Source organism: Somniosus microcephalus, chromosome 2, assembly GCF_052327205.1.
Source record: "Somniosus microcephalus isolate GS21.2 chromosome 2, FLI_Smic_1.0, whole genome shotgun sequence".
NCBI lineage: Eukaryota > Metazoa > Chordata > Chondrichthyes > Squaliformes > Somniosidae > Somniosus > Somniosus microcephalus.
In genome coordinates this window covers 248,828,577-248,848,185 of record NC_140988.1, presented here as the reverse complement: position 1 = coordinate 248,848,185, position 19,609 = coordinate 248,828,577, and the positions used below count along the sequence as shown (strand labels likewise).

Genomic DNA, 19,609 nt, shown 5'->3' with positions numbered 1-19,609 from the left:
TCATCAGAGAAATTAGTGTTCTGACTTCTCTCCCTCAGTGGCACGAAAGAGTCTCCGACTCTAATTCACTCTTTTTCAGCATTTCAAAACTCCTTACCATCCCCACTCCTTCCTTCTTTAGACAATATTAAGGATATTAAAACCCCACCTTGGCATCAAAATATCACAACTTTCTAATATATATTGTCTTCTCTTTTACTCTTTTCAATTTTGTTTTTATGACAATCCACAGCTGCATGGACACTTTTACTGATATCAGCTTTTTTTATTTCCAGATTATTTTTTTAAATCTGAACTCAATTCTCAAACTGCAATGATGAGATTTGAATCCAAATTCTCTGGATTATTGGTGCAGTAACATAGCCACTACTCTACCCTTCTCCTGCAGTCCATAGCAATGCTGGGCACCAGGATGCACAGGCATCTCTTACACGCAGCAGTGCTGTGACACAAATGACAGAAAATATGTTGCATGATGTAATCCTAGCTTTAGCCTCCCATTGTAATACACTCACCCATATTTGGGTAGACATACAAGAGGCAACTTTATTCCTCAGGCAGAAAGCCAGTAGGCGCATGGGTCACCAGCCCAGGAGTCTCCATGGACGGCCTGGTCGATACTAACTGCTGGGTCTCATTTACATCCCACTGGCCAGCTGCCCACCTGAAAGAGCATAAAGTGCAGGCAAAGATTGGGCAGCCACCGACCATCACTCAGGGAAGTTAAGGGTGGGTTCGGCAAGGTTTTGCATTTGGCAAGGGGGAGGGGAACCAAGAATGGCAGATGCCCAGACTTCCCTCATGGGGCCTGGTGGGGCACTCCTGTTCCTGACCCCAAAAAGGAAAGTATAAAACTTATCTTATAGGGCCTCTATTTCTTCACTGACAGGTTTTACTGGGTGCCCCGCTCAGTACGCCACTAAAATGCCTTTGGGGTCCTATGTACATCATAGGACTCCGATTTGCATGTATTCATGAGGCTCTTGCTTGAGCCAGACGGGCGCCTCAGCCGCTGGCAGAAACAGCGGCATTAATCCTGCTGCAGAGTGGGAATGGAGCGGCAAATACAGCTGCCTGATTTCAACTCCCAATCTGCTCAGTTTCCACCAGGCGGAGGGAGTTAAACTTTCCCCTATTATATGTTCATTATCACTTTAGGTGGAAGTGGTATTGGGTGGCAGGGGACGATTGGAACAGCTCCCTGCCTGCTCACATTACACCACGTAACTAAATAGGAAAATTGGTCATGTCTGGTCATCCTCATGCCATTGTGTCAATATGTGATAGGTCTTGTTCAGCTTATTACCTTTATGTGCCAAACGGGCTTATATGATGGTTATCTGTTTGTCTAAGGAACAATGGGGTAAATCTTGACTTTTTGTGATAGTGTAAAATGGGTGATAGCGAATTGTTAGCCCATTTTACATCTCTCTCGATTTTTATTTCCATTGAAGTCTTTCAATATCTTCAATATGGCAATTTCAACATAGGATTGAGAATGGGAAAAGATGGAGCAATATGATGAAAAAATCATTTGAATGCAGATAAAATTAAACATACATGACTGCTTCTGAGTCACCAGGATTACTCAAAATACTTTATTCTTTTGATCATTTTGTTGAATGCATATTGCTTACCAAGGGTTGGATTATTTCTACCACTGATACCCTACCCCAAAAAGTGTTTTGGAGATTTTCCTCTGCTCCCACTGAATATAGATATCTTTGGCCACCACATCCTCACCCCACTACATGGAAATGATAGTGGGTGGTGGGAGTGGGGAGCATGACTTGCTACAGTGTCCCATTTTGTGATAGCGGGGATGGGGCCTAGTTTGCTGCAGGGCTCCATTGCCCTCCCCTACCCCCATGGCTTACCTCATGAAATGAACCCCCCACTGGAAGAGCCACTAAGGCCTGGCCTGGTCTGGCCAAATTTGGAGGACACAAGCAAGCTGTAAGCAATTTGAAAAAAGTGTATCGTAAGTATATATTTCATTAAAGTTTTTATTTTAATGTTTCTTTCAGTTTTTCTTCAAACCTTTTTAAGTATTTTAATTATAGGAACATAGGAACAGGAGTAGGCTATTCAGCCCCTCAGGCCTGTTATACTATTCAATGAGATCATGGCTGATCTGTGTCCTTACGCCACCCACCTGCCTTGGCTCCATATCCCTCAATACCAATGGCTAGCAAAAATCTATCGATCACAGATTTAAAATTCTATTTAATAATTTAGCAATATAAACCAATGTACCTGAGGGTACAGCGTAGGTAAATAGAAACATAGAAACATAGAAGATAGGAGCAGGAGTAGGCCATTCGGCCCCTCGAGCCTGCTCCGCCATTCAATGCGATCATGGCTGATCATCCAAATTCAGTACCCTGTCCCTGCTTTCTCCTCATATCCCTTGATCCCTTTAGCCTTAAGAAATATATCCAACTCCTTCTTGAATATATTTAATGAATACGCCACAAAGATGCCAGAGATGGGAAACTATATTTATAAGATGAGATTGGAAATACTCAGACTATTTCCATTGAAACAGAGAAGGATAAGAGATTTAATAGAGGTTTTAAAATTAAGGTTTATCCTGAAGTAAATAGAGAAAAACTACTTCCTCTAGTTGGGGAAGTCATTGATGATAGATCATCAATTTACAGTTATCACTAGAAGAGAGGTTAGGAAACATTTCTTTGCATATTGGAGCATGGAATGGTTGAGGCAGAGACATCTTTTAAGGGAAAATTAGATAAATATTTGAAGTAGAGGAAGATAAATAACTGAAGAGAGCGGGACAGTGGAAAGGAGCTGGCCCAGACATAATGGGCCAAATGGCCTCCTTTTGTACTGTAAATCTTTATGGTTCTATTCAGTGAAGGTGCACAGAGGAAAATTGGGTTACACCAATGGATGGAAGTACAGTTTTGGCGTTATTTCGGCAGTACTGGGGAAAATCTAGCCAGCAGAAAATTGGGTTTTGATTAGGTTGTTCATGTGAAAAAATATTGGTGCAGACTTAGCGGGGCAAATGTTTCTGTGTTGTAACATTCTATGATTTTATGAATGTCAAAAATTGGCAGCACAACCTGAATAACACAACCCAAATGTTGAAGCTTAACAATACAGCCAGTCAACCGTTAAAAATAAAAAAAGTCCTGTATTTATTATTTAGAAAAGTAGCATTTGGCTGGGAGTTTATTATTGACTATGGCAAAACCAAGGGTGCCAACGGCACAGAAAAACTGAAAATATTAGAAATCTGAAATTATAGCATTTTCTTTATTCCAGGGTCTCATGACTTAATAAACTAATGAAGCTGTTAGATTTACTTATTTGTCCATGTTGACATTATGGTTAGGCACCACAGAAATGATCAAAAATGTCCAACATTGACAACCTGTCAATGTAATAATTGTAAACCAGACTCTTTTGCTTTATCACTAGATGTAATAAGTAGTCTATTATAAGGGGGGGGTTTGGAGATTTTCTTTTTAGCAGAGGATTTTTAGGACAGAATGTCTTACTGGAAACAGTAGTCAAAGCAGAATCCATCATTGTTATTGAAAGGGAAGTGGATAAATATTTGAAAAAGAAAAATGTTGAAGGGTATGGGAAAGGGCAGGGGAATGGGATTAAGTGAATAGCTGTTTCAAAGAGCCACAGCAAGCATGATGGGCCAAATGGCCATCTTCCATGTCGTAAAATTACAATTATTTTATAGTTACAAAACGAGTTTAAAGATACCTTGGACAGAACACTACCCTGTATTTGTAATACTGTATATTGACAAGCTATCTAAATTGAATTCCTTTGATTCTTTCTACAATTGGTTTCACTGGACATTTGAGGTCAAATATCTCTGTTGATTAAACTGATTTTTTTGTTGTTAAAATTATCTGCAGGAGAAATTTAACCCCTGGGACTTGTGAGGTGGCCTAACACTGAACACAGCAACACCCAGTTGTGGTTTGAGGACAAACCAGGCTTGCTTAAATACTTTGTATTCCAAAGTTTTAGTTTTAAACTTTGCAATTTGAATAAGGCTACTAGATTATGGATTAGGAATTGCACCTGGAAAATCATGGCTCAAGAAATAATATAAACACTGTACTATTTTGAAACTGAAATAGATGACAGCCAAGTTAATCCAGGATTCTTATTTGACAGACCGAAAGGATAGAGGGAAAATTCAACTTTTCATTTTTTCCTTCTATCAGGAGACTATGCTGTGAAATTTGATCTCACTGACTGGGATGGTGGAAAACGCTATGCACAGTACAAAAGTTTCAAAGTTCACAATGAGCAGGTAAGGACTAGTAAATGACTGGGATAAGCAAATTTACTTGTGTGTTTTTTGCTCTTTTTTTGGTTATAGTCGTTAATATTGTACCAGTTTACATGGGTGAACTGGAAGCAAGCTTTTAAATTTGGATTTGTTTCCCTGACGATCTTTTTACGGGCATTGAGAAGGAGCATGTGCTGTCAAGTGATCTAAACAGCAGCTTTGTCAAAAATCTATCAATTTTGTTCATGGATTAGATTAATCCAAATGTATTACCAGAGCTACCAGGCCACTTCATGTAATGGTTAAAGACAAAGTGACAACAACAAGTTGCATTCATGTAGTACCTTTAATGTAGAAAACCTCCCTTCTAATCCAATTACCCTCCCTCCAGAACACAACTATGCTCCCTTCCGGCCTGATCGCACCCCTTCCCGATCTTCTTTAACCACTTACCTGAGGGCTGCTGCGGCCCGATCTTTCATTCCTCTTTGTCGATGAGCTGCCTGGGGTTGCCTACCAAGGGTCCACAGCTCACTGGTGTAAGTTAAATGAGGCCGACTCATTCAGGTGCAGGGATTGATTGCTGCACCCCATTTGCATCAACCTGCGAACCCCATTATTTCTTGATCAGGAGATCAGGTTGAGAACCTGCAGCTAGACCTGTTGCATGGTTGACTTGCAGAGCTGCCCTTGTTGACTTGTCTTCTATCTGCTCACCTTTTAATCCTTGTTCTGAGAAGCTGCATATCTGACAATCAAGGTCAGATCAAAACTTTACCCTCCACAGAATCCTGGATCTGATACATGGCCAAATTGTCTGTGGCACAGCACATTTCAGTGGTTTCGTATGGCACTGTGTTGAGCTTGGGTTCGACAGGCTTTGGTATCATTCTTACTCATGGAAATTGTTTTGGATCTATTCTTTCTAATCTATTCTTCATTTATTTCTTTTTATTTCACAGAATTTATACCAGTTAAGTTTTGGTGCATATTCTGGAACTGCAGGAGACTCTCTGAGTGGTGCTTATCACCCAGAGGTTGCATGGTGGGCCAATCACAATGGCATGAAGTTCAGCACAAAGGACAGGGACAATGACCGTTATGAGGGCAACTGTGCAAAGGAAGATAGTGCTGGATGGTGGTTTAACAGGTTTCTGAAAAATTAATTATTTTTGAAGTACAGTACAATGAATTTTAGTTCATCTATTATCGGCAGTCGTGTTAGACCAGAATTCTCCAGGTTTTACATCTGCTGCTTTTTAAGAGGGTGATTTCCATCCATTATACCACAGCACACAACAATGTCTGTGCCACATTGAAAGTTAATTTTGCAATAGACAAATACTGGAGCCATACTAACCGAAACATTTTGTTTGAAGCTGGGGAGTTAAAAATCTACATGTAAACTGAAGAATCGTTCCTCCATTTTGCTCTTTTACAGCAAAAACTGCAAGAGAATAAATGTAATATTTCCCAGAGAATGATACTTAGGATATTCCACTGGGTGGTGGTGTCTGCAGTATTTAAGGCACTGGCAGGATGTAAGCTGCGGCTTATTTTACGGACTGTCATTCAACAACCATTGAATTACTCATTTGGAAAGAGTGGGAATTCGGAGAAGAGGGGGAAGGAATTGTTGCTTTTTGCCTACACTACTTGTAGTGCTTTGTGTTACAGGTAGATAATTAATTTCAGTACCCTTAACTTAATCTAGATCAAGTAAGTAGTCAAGAAACTATACTGTGAACTAAGTTACCTAATTCAAATTCAATTAAATGTAATTAAATAAAACAAGGTCATATAGGGATGGCAGTGCAGGTGGTGTGCCTCAACTGCAGCATGTGGGAGTTTGTGGAGAGCATTGTGATCCCGGACAACCACGTTTGCAGTAAGTGCCTGCATCTTGAGGAACTTCAGCTCAGGGTTTTTGAGCTGGAGTCTGAGGTGCAGACATTGTGGGGCATCAGGGATGGGGAGAGTTACCTGGACACTTTGATCCAGGAGGCAGTCACATCCCTTAGGTTAGGTTGTGGTACAGGCCTGGTTAGTGGTCAGGGAGAGGGACAGGAGGGTGTGATTGCAACTCAGGCAGGTAAGGGGACCCCAGGTGCAGTGCTGGAGGAGCCTCAGCCTTTGCCTTATCCAACAGGTATGAGGTTCTTGCTGCCTGTGTGGATGAGGGAAAAGCCTGCAGGATGGTATGAGCAAGCTGACCATGGCACCATGGTTCAGGAGGCCATTCAAGTGGGGGGAGTGAAAGGGAATGTAGTTGTGGTAGGGGACAGTATAGTCAGGGGGATAGATACTGTTCTCTGCAGCTGCTTCTGAGATTTCCGAAGGTTGTGTTGCCTGCCCGGTGCCAGGGTTAAAGACATCTCCTCGTGGCTGGAGTAGAACTTGGAGTGGGAACAGGAGGATCCAGTTGTCGTGGTCCACGTAGGAACCAACGACATAGGTAGAACTAGGAATGAGGTTCTGCTGAGGGAGTTTGAGGAGCTAGGATCCAAATTAAAAAGCAGAACCTCAAAGGTAATAATCTCTGGATTGTTACCTGAGCCACGCGCAAATTGGTATAGGGACAAACAGATTAGAGGTGCAAATGTTTGGCTCAAAGAGTGGTGTGGGAGGAAGGGGTTTCAGTTCATGGGGCACTGGAACCAGTAATGAGGAAAGAGGGAGCTGTTCTGTTGGGACGGGCTCCACTTAAACCGAGCATGGACCAGTGTCCTGGCGAACCGAATAACTAGGGCAGTAGCCAGGGCTGTAAACTAATGAAGCGGGGAGGATTCAGGAAAGAGTACATTTAAAAGCAGCAAGAGAAATGTCAAGGCTCTAGAGCAGAGTAGAGTTTTGGGTAAAAATAAGCAGAGTGGGTCAGGAAGGGACAGAGAGAGTAACAAAGGTAAATAAGGCATCAGTGACTAAGGTGACATCAGGGAAAAATAGAAATAAGTCAAAGCTAAAGGCACTATATCTGAATGCGCGAAGCATTCGCAACAAAATAGATTAATTAATAGCACAGATTGAAATTAACAGGTTTGATCTAATAACCATTACAGAGACATGGTTGCAAAGTGCCCAAAGTTGGGAACTAAATATTCCAGGATCTTAACTTTTAGAAGAGATAGGCAAAATGGAAAAGGAGGAGGGTTAGCCCTGATAATAAAGGATGGGATAAAGAGAGTAGAGAGAAAGGATCTTAGCTCTGAAAATCAAGAAGTAGAATCAGTTTGGGTGGAGCTAAGAAACAGCAAGGGGCAGAAAACATTGATGGGAGTTGTTTATAGGCCCCCTAACAGTAGTTGTAATGTAGGGCAAAGTCTAAATCAGGAAATTAGAGGTGCATGTAACAAGGGTAATACAGTGATCATGGGGGACTTTAATACATATAGACTGGGCAAACCAAATTTGCAGTAATAGTGTGGAGGATGAAATCATGGAATGTATGCAAGTTAGTTTTCTAGATCAGTATGTTGAGGAGCCAACTAGGGAAGAGGCTATTTTAGATCTAGTATTGTGCAATGAGAAAGGGTTTATTAACAACCTTGTAGTAAAGGGGCCTTTAGGGAAGAGTGACCATAATATGATAGAATTTTATATTGAGTTTGAAAGTGATTTTGTTAAATCTGAAACTAGGGTCTTAAATTTAAACAAAGCAAACTATGTAGGCATGAGGGGCAAGTTGGTTAAGGTAGATTGGGAAACTACATTAAAAGGTATGATGGTAGAGAAGCAATGGCTAGCATTTAAAGAATTAATACGTAACTTACAACAAAGATACATTCCTTTAAGGCACAAAAACCCCACAGGAAAAGTGGTCCAACCGTGGCTAACAAGAGAAGTTAAAGATAGTATCAGATCAAAGGAAGAGGCTTATAATGTTGCCAAAAAGAGCAGCAAGCCTGAGGATTGGGAGGATTTTAGAATTCAGCAAAGGACGATCAAGGAATTGATAAAGAAAGGGAAAATAGAATATGAGAGTAAACTAGCGAGAGACATAAAAACAGACTGTAAAAGCTTCTATATAGGTATATAAAAAGGAAAAGATTAGCAAAAATAAATATAGGTCCCTTACAGGCTGAGACAGGAGAAATTATAATGGGGAATAAGGAAATGGCAGAGAAATTAAACAAATACTTTTTCTCATCGGTGTCAGGATGGGGGCGGGTCAGCTGGTTTCCGGTATCCAGTCCCACCCCCAGCTGCCTCCACTCTGCAGACATGATTTTCCCTTGATTGGCTTTGTTAAGCCTGCCCCTGCGGGCTTACCAGCCAATTAACAGGAAACAGGGTCTGATGATGTCATTTGATGATGCGTCATCTGCCGGTTTCCTTAAAGGGACCATGCACAATTTTATTTTGACAGTTGATTTTTCAGTGTTTGACAGCATTGAGGTGCTGAAAACACTGAAAATCACTGCACAAAGGTGAACTCTTGCAGCCAGACCCTCCAATGACACCCTCCATATGCTCTATCTACTTTATCACTTCCCCATCTCACTAGCCACCCCTCACACTCCCCCTCATTCTGCTGCAAGCATACCAACTAACAACACACAAGGGTGGGCACTTGAGAGGTTTAGCCAATGTCCATGTGGAGTTTCTGGTAATGTGTTGTCATACAGTGAAATCTCTTTTTCAAAAAGTGCCCCTTATTGGACAGATCTGAGCGCACATTGAGAAGTGTCTTACTGAGTTCCAGTGATTGTTCAGTCATAACTTCCCCCCCCCCCGCCCCCCACCCCCACACTCACACCCCGCCCCGCTATAGTGATGTGTGTGCATGGAATGGCTTGGACATTAAAGGGATGCTTCACGGTGCTGGTGTGGGATGGTGTCAACCTGGCGCATTATATGGCAGCCAGGGTTTACGGCATCAAGTGAAGAAAGTCTGGCCTTGTTGATGCCATCGCTGGCCTCCCGGCCAGCAATTTTGTCAGGGGCTGATACCGTGTGTCCTGTGCCGCATCAGGTGATGGCGGTGAAGGTTGGTGATGTTGGTGTTGAGGATGATTGTGGAAGGATTCGGAGGACCAAGGTCTGATTGTTTCATTGGCTCCAATGTTGCTGGAATAGATGGCAGTTGCAGGTGAGATGACAGAAGCGATCTGTCACTGGTGAGAGAGGTTCTCCCAATGAGGTGGCACTGGACCTACAGTTGGATTTAAAAACTTGTAAGCTAAAGAAATCTGTATATGTATAAAGAACACACTAACCAACATTTTCTTTGCTCTGAAACTCACCATGTGCAACATGGCATCCTTGACACCACTTCTGCAGCTGTCATCTTTTCACAAACATCAGAACAGACTCACAACATGCCACACTTACCTGGCGTGTTGTCCGGACGTCGTAAAACCCGACCTAGAATCTGGAAAATTGAAAAAGACCCTGAAAACTGCTCACAAGTACCTGTTAATAGGCAGTTAATTGCCTTTAATCTGTTTCCCGCCGCTAGGTGTCGGGTCCATTTGCAAATCGGGGACCCGACACTTAGGAAGGTTGCGTGGAGGTGGGATGACGGCGGGTTCCGAACCCGCTGTCAATCAAAATGACTTTAACCTCTGACCCGCCTCCAAACCCGCCCTCTGAGCGCAGGCAAAATCGCAGCCTTTGTGTCTGTCCTCATGGAAGAAGATGCAAAAAACTTCCCAGAAATAGTGGGAGAACCAAGACTCTAGCGAGAATGAGGAACTGAAAGAAATTAGTATTAGTAAAAAAATAGTTCTGGAGAAATTAATGGGACTGAAAGCCAATAAATCCCCTGGACATCATGGCCTACATCCCAGGGATTTGAAAGAAGTGGCTATAGAGATAGTGGATGCATTGGTTGTCATTTTCCAAAATTCCATAGATTCTGGAACGGTTCCCGCAGATTGGAAGGTAGCAAATGTAACCCCACTGTTTAAGAAAGGAGGGAGAGAGAAAACGGGGAACTACAGACCAGTTAGCCTGACATCAGTAGTAGGGAAAATGCTAGAATCTGTTATTAAGGATGTGGTAACAGGGCACTTTGAAAATAATAATAGGATTGGGCAGAGTCAACACGGATTTATGAAAGGGAAATCGTGTTTGACAAATCTGTTAATCGTGTTTGACAAATCTGTTAGTGTGCTTTGAGGTTGTAACTAGCAGAATAGATAAGGGGGAACCAGTGGATGTGGTGTATTTAGATTTTCAGAAGGCATTCGATAAGGTGCCACACAAGTGGTTATTAAACAAAATTAGAGCTCATGGGAGTGAGGTTAGCATGGAATGAGGATTGGCTAATGGACAGAAAACAGAGTAGGGATAATCGAGCCATTTTCGGGTTGGCAGGCTTTAACTAGTGGGGTACCACAAGGATCAATGCTTGGGGCTCAGCTATTCACAATCTACATCAATGATTTGGATGAGGGGACCAAATGTAATATATCCAAGTTTGCTGATGATACAAAGCTGGGTGGGAATGTAAGTTGTGGGGAGGATGCAAGGAGGCTTCAAGGGGATATAGACAAGCTAAGAGTGGGCAAGAACATGGCAAATGAAATATAATGTGGAGAAATGTGAAGTTATCCACTTTGGTAGGAAAAATAGAAAAGCAGAGTATTTTTTAAATGGTGAGAGATTGGGAAATGTTGGTGTTCAGAGGAACCTGGGTGTCCTTGTACACGCATCACTGAAAGTTAACATGCAGGTACAGCAAGCAATTAGGAAAGGAAATTGTTGTGTATGTACCTTTAAGGGAATAACTGGTCTCAGACTGCAGTACCGGCAGTGACCACCCCTGTATAAAAGGCCCTAGCAGGCTTCTGTAGTTTCAGTTTCCAGGTTGTCTCCATTCAGTAAAGACTTGTTATAATCAACTCCTGCAGTCCGTGTCTCAATTATACACGGACATAATACTGGCGACGAGTAAGAAACGAACTTACCTGCAACTCAGCAGCACCTCAGACGACGTTATTGAAGGTCGAAGCCAGAAGAAAGAAAAAAAAATAATCCAAAGAAACTCGAGAAACGGGCGTCGACCGTGGACAACCGCCCTCCAAATCATCGAATTGAAAAGTGCAGGAGAGACTGTCGAGAGCCAGGCTTGGTTCTCCAGTCTGTGGTTTCCCAGCTAATTGGGCTGGTGGCAGGTCCTTCCTGGGCTGCGGTGGGCTAGAGCGCGATCGGGTGGCTCTGCAACGGGGCCGGGCAGCGAGTCGGGAAGCAAAGAGAGAGAGAGAGGGTGGAGCACACAGGGCGCGGCCGGTGCTTCGAAGCCGGGCAGCGTTCGGACCTAAGAAGAGGGAGGGAAGTGTCCCAGAGGGCCCGCTCCACGATGGGAACGGTTCTTCAATTAACGGAGCAAATATTGAAGCGCGATAGAAAAATAAAAATACCGCCGAGAGCGGCGTGGCAGCAACGATCGGGGAGGCGCGAAGACCATAGGGCGGCGCCATTACAGGATAGTAAAATAAATATAATCGCCAGCAACAGCGTTGGCAGCAGCGGCAGCGGCGGGAAAGCGCCGGAGGCGCCATCTTAACTCAGCGGGGAAGAAGGAAAAGCGCGGGAGGCGCCATTTTGATCCATCGGGGACGAAGGCAAAGCGCGGGAGGCACCAACTTAGATTTTCAAGATGCCAAAGACTGGCGCTATCACTGCCTTCGATAATGCAATAGAAGACTGGACCACGTATGTGGAAAGAGTCGAGGTATATTGTGAGGCAAACGAAATAGCCGATGAGAAAAAGGCATCGGTATTGCTAAATTTAATGGGCGCAAGAACGTATGGCCTATTGCGGGACCTGATTACTCCAGCCAAACAGAAGGCGAAGAGTTTTAACAAAATTGTTGCTATCCTACAGGAACACCTAAATCCTACACCGCTGCTGATAGTAGAAAGATTTAAATTCCACAGGAGAAATCAGCATAAAAATGAAAGCAATGCTGATTACCTTACGGAACTACGCAAGCTATCAAAGCACTGCCAGTTCGGAGCAGGACTGGCAGATACCTTACGGGACAAATTTGTCTGTGGACTCCTGAGTGAAGGAACCCAGAAGAGGTTACTCTCAGAGAAAGAGCTGACGCTAGATAAGGCTTTCAGTGTGGCAGTATCGTATGAAGCAGCAGCAAGGGGAGCTGCGGAAATACAACAAAAGCCACAGGAATATGGCACCCATGAAATGACACGGGGGATTTGCAAAATGTTATCGCTGCGGCAGAACAAACCATGACCAGAAGGACTGCTGGTCCAAGGACAAAATATGCAGGCAATGCGGAAAGATGGGACACATTGCACGAGTTTGCAGGTCTGGGAAGAAGACCAACGACAACAAACAGGCTACTAAGGAACTGTACAGGAAAGTACAAAAGATGACGGACAGTAGTTCCGAAGACCAGATGAGCGATAGTGAATCCGGGAACAAGAGACTAAGCTGTCTCAAATTTCACAACGTAATCGCAAAAGAGGATCACCGAACCATTTGGGTCACCCTCACAATAGCAGGGTCCCAAGTCAAAATGGAATTGGATACAGGATCAGCTCTAACCGTCATGAATCGACGAGACTACGAGCGGCTATTCTCACACATACCCTTGAGAGAGACATCCATTGTCTTGAGGACGTATACGGGGCAAAAAGTATACCCCAGAGGAAAAATAAGGGTGCCTGTCGAATACAACGGCAAGGAAATACGGAAATTGTATCTCTACATTCTGCAAGATGGTGGACCACCGTTATTGGGACGTGAATGGATCAGAAAGATAAGTTTAGACTGGCACTCCATTAAGGCACTGATGGTGGCTGGTAAAAAGGATGACGACGTCACTCCTGGACGATTGTCAACAATCTTAGCTGATGCCAAAGAGGTATTTCAACAAGAACTGGGCACTCTTAAAGGCGTAACCGCCTCGATAAAAATAGAGGAGAATGCAATTCCCAAATTTTTCAAAGCAAGACCGGTACCATATGCAATTCGCCCAGCCATCGAGGCAGAGCTGGAGAATCTGGAGAATGCAGGCGTGTTATCTAAGGTAGACTGGAGCGAGTGGGTGACACCCATCGTTCCTGTCATGAAGAAAACGTTAAACAATAAGTCTGAGGAGCCAAGGAAGGTTCGCATCTGTGGGGACTTCAAGGTGACGGTGAACCCAATCCTTCACACAGTACAATATCCTCTTCCAAGGATAGAAGATATCTTCGCCTCACTATCTGGAGGGAAGCGTTTTACAAAAATTGACCTAGCACAAGCATATTTGCAGATGGAGGTTGAAGAATCCTCTAGGAAGTATGTCACGATAAATACTCACAAAGGTCTTTACCAGTATAATCGACTGGTATTCGGAGTAGCATCAGCTCCGGCGATATGGCAAAGAGCGATGGAACAAGTCCTGCAAGGGATTCCGGGGACTCAGTGTTACTTGGACGACATCCTAGTGACAGGTGAAGATGACAGTGAACACCTTGCCAACCTAGAGCAGGTGCTCACTAGACTACGTGAACATGGGCTACGAGCCAATCGCCCCAAGTGTGAGTTTTTTTAAGAAACAGATATCGTATTGTGGCCACGTGATTGATGAAGAGGGGTTCATAAGTCCCCTGACAAAATTGAAGCGGTAGTTAAGGCTCCAGCGCCTGAAAATGTGTCGCAACTGAGGTCATTCCTTGGATTGGTGAATTACTACCATAAGTTTTTGCCGAATTTGTCCACAATTCTGCATCCACTGAACGCCCTACTACGAACGGGAGTAGCATGGAAATGGAGCGATGAATGTAAGCGGGCCTTTCAGAAGAGTAAGGACCTAATCACTTCAAGAGAAGTATTGGCTCACTACAACCCATCACTACCGATAAGACTGGCGTGTGATGCGTCTCCCTACGGCATTGGGGCGGTACTGTCACATAAATTCCTTGATGGTTCAGAGAGGCCGATAGCTTTTGCGCCACGCTCGTTAACTTCAGCCGAGCGTAACTACGCCCAGATTGACAGAGAGGCCCTCAGCCTAGTGTGGGGGGTGAAGAAGTTCAATCACTACCTGCACGGTCAGAAATTTACTCTACTAACTGATCATCAACCTCTCGTCTCCATTTTCAACCCTCAGAAGGGCGTACCGATAATGACGGCACAACGGCTACAGAGGTGGTCCCTTTTCCTAGGGGCACACCAATATGACATCGAGTACAAAGGAACTAAACAGCATGGGAATGCTGATGGATTGTCGCGCCTACCGTTGCCGACGGTGGAAGAAGAACTGGCAGTGGATCCAGTGGAGTTATTCCACTCGACTATAGTCGAATGTCTCCCTGTGACGAATGCAAACATAGAAAAGGAAACACGAAATGACCCGACACTCTCCTGGGTCTATGATTTAACGGTGAAGGGATGGCCAGCACATGGCGAACCACTGCTGCCAGCATTCTCGCCAAGAAGAGAACAGCTGTCAGTGTGCAGAGGAACCTTGATGTGTGGATCCAGAGTAGTAATTCCACCCAAATTGAAGGATAGAGTGCTCAATGAGCTTCATGAGGGTCATCTGGGAGGGGTAAAAATGAAGAACTTAGCCAGAGCGTTTGTGTGGTGGCCGGGAATCGATAGAGAAATCGAAGAGATGACCAAGAGCTGTACAGGATGCCAGAAGGTCCAAAACGCCCCACCACAAGCCCCTCTACATCCATGGGAGTGGCCCTCATCTCCATGGCAAAGGGTGCACATTGATTTTGCTGGTCCCTTTATGGACTTGATGTTTTTAATTGCGGTGGATGCACATTCAAAGTGGCCAGAGGTAATAAAAATGTCCTCAACCACCACAGAAAAAACAAAAATGTCCTCAACCACCACAGAAAAAACTATCACAGTCTTACGAACCATATTCGCCAGGAATGGGCTGCCTGAACAGATTTGCTCTGACAATGGACCACAGTTTGTGTCTGAAGAGTTCCGGAGGTTCTTAAAGAACAATGGTGTTAAGCATTACACATCCGCCCCATATCATCCAGCCACTAATGGATTGGCCGAGAGGTTTGTTCAAACATTCAAGAAGGCTATCAAGGCAATGTGTAATGAAGATATACCCCTACAACACAAGGTGGATAACTTCTTCTTTGCCTACCGGAATGCGACACATGCGGTTACCAACCAAACTCCAGCCATGATGTTCTTCAATCGAAGACTACGATGTCGCTTGGATTTGGTTAAGCCAAACGTCAGAAGAGATGTGGAGAACAGGCAGTTTCAGAATATGAATGAAAGGCCGACCAGGAGTTTTAAGATAGGTCAACCAGTTTTGGCCCGGGACTACCGCACAGAGAAATGGCAGCCAGGAACGATCTGTACACAGCAAGGACCTCTAATATATACCGTGGACGTTGGAGAGAGCATTGTAAGACGCCATGCTGACCAGATTCTAGAGTCACTGGAAAACGTCAACTCTACACCACGATCTGATACACCTGGCGATGAAACCGAAGTACCAATTGCATCTACCGCAGAATCAGTGATATTGGAAGCAGACGAACCAAACAACGACATTGATCCCGACTCAACCTTGCCAGAAGAACCTGATATCCCAAAGAGGCGTTATCCAGACAGAATCAGGAAGCCTCCTCAAAGACTGAACTTATAATTGCTTAACTTCAACCAATGTATCTAGCAACCGTAATTGTAATTGTAATTAGTTATTATTTAGTTGTTAAATGAATGTTATGTACTGTTTATCTAAAAGGGGAGGAATTGTTGTGTATGTACCTTTAAGGGAATAACTGGTCTCAGACTGCAGTACCGGCAGTGACCACCCCTGTATAAAAGGCCCTAGCAGGCTTCTGTAGTTTCAGTTTCCAGGTTGTCTCCATTCAGTAAAGACTTGTTATAATCAACTCTTGCAGTCCTTGTCTCAATTATACACGGACGTAATAGAAATGGTATGTTGGCCTTTATTACAAGAGGATTTGAGTATAAGAGTAAAGGCGTCTTACTGCAATTATATAGGGCCTTGGTGAGTCCACACCTGGAGTAGTGTGTACAGTTTTGGTCTCCTTAGCTAAGGAAAGATATACTTGCCATAGAGGGAGTGCAATGAAGTTTCACCTGACTGGTTCCTGTGATGGGGGGATTGTCCTATGAGGACAGATTGAGTAGACTAGGCCTATATTCTCTAGAGTTTAGAAGAATGAGAGGTGATTTCATTGAAACATATAAATTCTTACAGGGCTTGACAGGGTAGATACAGAGAAGATGTTTCCCCTGGCTGGGGATTCTAGAATCAGAGGTCACGGTCTCAGAATAAGTGGTCGGACATTTAGGACTGAGAGGAGGAGAAATTTCTTCACTCAGAGAGTGTTGAATCTTTGGAATTCTCTGCCCCAGAGGGCTGCGGAGGCTCAGTCGTTAAGTATATTCAAGACAAAGATTGATAGATTTTTGATTATTAAGGGAATCAAGGGATTGGGGGATAGTTCAGGAAAGTGGAGATGAGGAAGAAGATCAGCCATGATCTTATTGAATGGCAGAGCAGGCTCGAAGGGCCAAATGGCCTGCTCCTGCTCCGATTACTTATGTTCTTATGTTCTACCCATGTATATTATTTCTCATCATGGAAGCAGTTAGAAGGACAAAATTATTGACCTGCTGCACAATGTTTATTGCTGGTGGAAATAAGGCCAGGCACAAATTGACTCTGTTGCCATTGCAAGTTCAATTATTTTTCAGTGCTAAAACCATGATAACAACTTAGAATACCATCCTCAATTGGACAGGGCTGTGCACTGCATGTACCATTTAAACAAAGGAAACATTAAAATTTAAAAAAAATCCAGACACTCATGGGCAAAAAATCTGCCTTCTAATGTTCATCACAGTTGCAATCTATGAAAATATCACCAGCAGGGCAGAAAGGTTGTTTGATGGGTGTTTGGCAGGTATGGTAACCTAGTGGTTATGGTACTGGACGAGCAACCCAGAGGTAATGGGGTAAAAATGACTCTGGGACCACTTTTGAGTGCAGTGGATAGGTTAGGAAATTAACTGGGTCCCAGATACATCAGGTCCTTGCCTAGGCCACTAGTTTCCATTGTGATCTGTTTGGGGCAGACCCTTTGTCTTTCCTAAACATGGCCTATGGTGTTGGAGGGGGCAGGGGTGTGGGGAATAAATTTTCACACCAGGAGTTTCCTCAGCCCTGGCGTCCCTATCACTGAGCACCCTGCATGCTGGGATGAACTTAGTTACAGATGATCTCAATGGTGAAAGTGGAGCCTAACTTCTGCTTCTTTAAAAATTTGACATCCCTGTGGCTATGTAATTTCACCACCCATCACTAAAATTGTCTTGTACCCCAAGTCAAATCCCTCCCTCCACCTGCCACTCTAAACGTACATACAGCCCGGCTTAACCACCACCCCATCCTCCAACCAACCAGCACCCACAACTTCAATTGACACAAGATTGAAAGATTTAAAAAGGAGACAAAGGAATGAGAGAATGAATAACATAACACGGAAAGAACTACAAAAGTACACAAAGAAAGAGAGAAACAAGTGATGACACAGATACAAGCAGAAACAGAGCAAGACATAATGACAGCTAGTGCTAAGTGTACTTAGACTATTATTGCAAACAGTAATTTCTGGGCTATTAGCTTTTAAGGCTACACCATAGATAGACTATCCTGTTACTCTGAAATACAAATTGTGTGCACTAGCAGTAGTCAGCAAAATAAAGTTTGTTTGGTATGCAATCTTGTGCTGTATTTACAGATTCTTAATTTAAGTTGAAATGGTCAATCATTATTTTGTAGTATTCCAGCTTCTTCAACAATTTGTAACTTTCTTTGATTTTTCCAGATGCCACTCTGCTAACTTGAATGGGCATTATTACAATAGAGGACCTTTCACTTCAAGGACAGATAATGGAATTGTTTGGTACACCTGGCATGGATGGTGGTATTCACTAAAATCCACAGTCATGAAGATCAGACCTTCTGAATTTGTACCAAGCACACACTGAGTGTTCCAAAAGTTCAGAAAATTTGGTTAAATATGTATTATTGTACGACTATACATGCTCTAAGCAATACTTATCACAGTATGTTACCATTGTATGGAATTCTATTCCCTCACTGTACTGCACAATTATACCTCTGCCATGTTTCATGGAGCAAACATTATTTGGTAACAAATAATGCAATCCATTAGCTCTTCTCCATTAAAAAAAATCATTTACAGGATGTGGACATCGCTGGCAAGGCCAGCATTTATTGCTCATCCCTAATTGCCCTTGAGAAGGTGGTGGTGAGCCGCCTTCTTGACAACTGAGTGGCTTGCTTGGCCACTTCAGAGAGCAGTTAAGAGTCGACCACATTGCTGTGGGTCTGGAGTCACATATAGGCCAGATCAGGTAAGGACGGCAGATTCCTTTCCCTAAAGGACATTAGTGAAACAGATGGGTTAGCAGCAGTATATAATGTTTGGATTATATCACAAAGTGTTGGTGACTTTCCATGATCTCTGCAGCTCAGGAGCTATAGTTTGATCATCTTTATCTAGATTTATTAATGGTGCATCAGTAGCACAAGATGTAGTATGGATTATGGAAACTCTTGCATGCAGCTGTCACATTTTGCTTTAATGGGTTATCACAACAATGCAGTTTTAAAATCTCATACACTCATAAGGAAATGGATATGCAATGAAAAATAAAACTCAAAAATAATTCTGAGTGTGAAGATGATATTTATAGAAGAGAGCAATAATCCATCTTTGCTTACATTCACCCTGAAAGAATCTATTTTCACTAATACAATTCAGTGATGCCTGCCTGTCTAATGCCAACTGCTTAGCCACATGGGTATGAAGAGAAAATTGGCTTGGCAAGAGGCAGGGGAGATGGTGATTTTTCCCACTGTTTTCCACGGCGTTAAAACAATGTGTAATGCATCACACTTACAAGACAAGTAGGGTACTGTAGATGATTCCAGTTGAAAGTTTATGGTGTAAGTCACTTGTACGAGACTAGCTTATCTCTGGTCCTTTCAAATAATCAGGGTCGACTGCAGCCAATATGGTGGATATGTTGTGTTTAATTGAAGTTTAAGACGGATATAACACACTAGTTATACAGCAATAACATATGACCGTGACAAGTAGTGGATACTGGTCCAAGTCGGGTAGAATGGCTGGCATGCACGAACAGCTCTTCCTCTCTCTCTCTTTTTGAACTACCCAAGAGTGTTAGACTAGAGTCAGCATGGATCCACCCTCGGGAGCTCTCCACTCCACCATCTGCGCTGGGGGCTTTTCAGGTCTTTCTTTTATACTTTTTTTAGGGGTGGACCTGGGGTAGAATATGGACAAGACCAT

General features: G+C 43.3%; 1 protein-coding gene across 1 annotated transcript in view; it reads left to right on the top strand.

Annotated features, from left to right (window-relative positions):
* The window catches only part of fgl1 (fibrinogen-like 1), a 32,962-nt gene extending 14,000 nt beyond the window's left edge, over positions 1-18,962 (top strand). Inside the window, exons 6-8 of the mRNA XM_085970778.1 lie at positions 4,221-4,309; positions 5,251-5,438; positions 18,095-18,962. Coding sequence (XP_085826904.1) covers positions 4,221-4,309; positions 5,251-5,438; positions 18,095-18,257 — 440 coding nt within the window. The 3' untranslated portion in view covers positions 18,258-18,962. The remainder of the gene's footprint in view (positions 1-4,220; positions 4,310-5,250; positions 5,439-18,094) is intronic.
* The last annotated feature ends 647 nt before the right edge of the window (positions 18,963-19,609 follow it).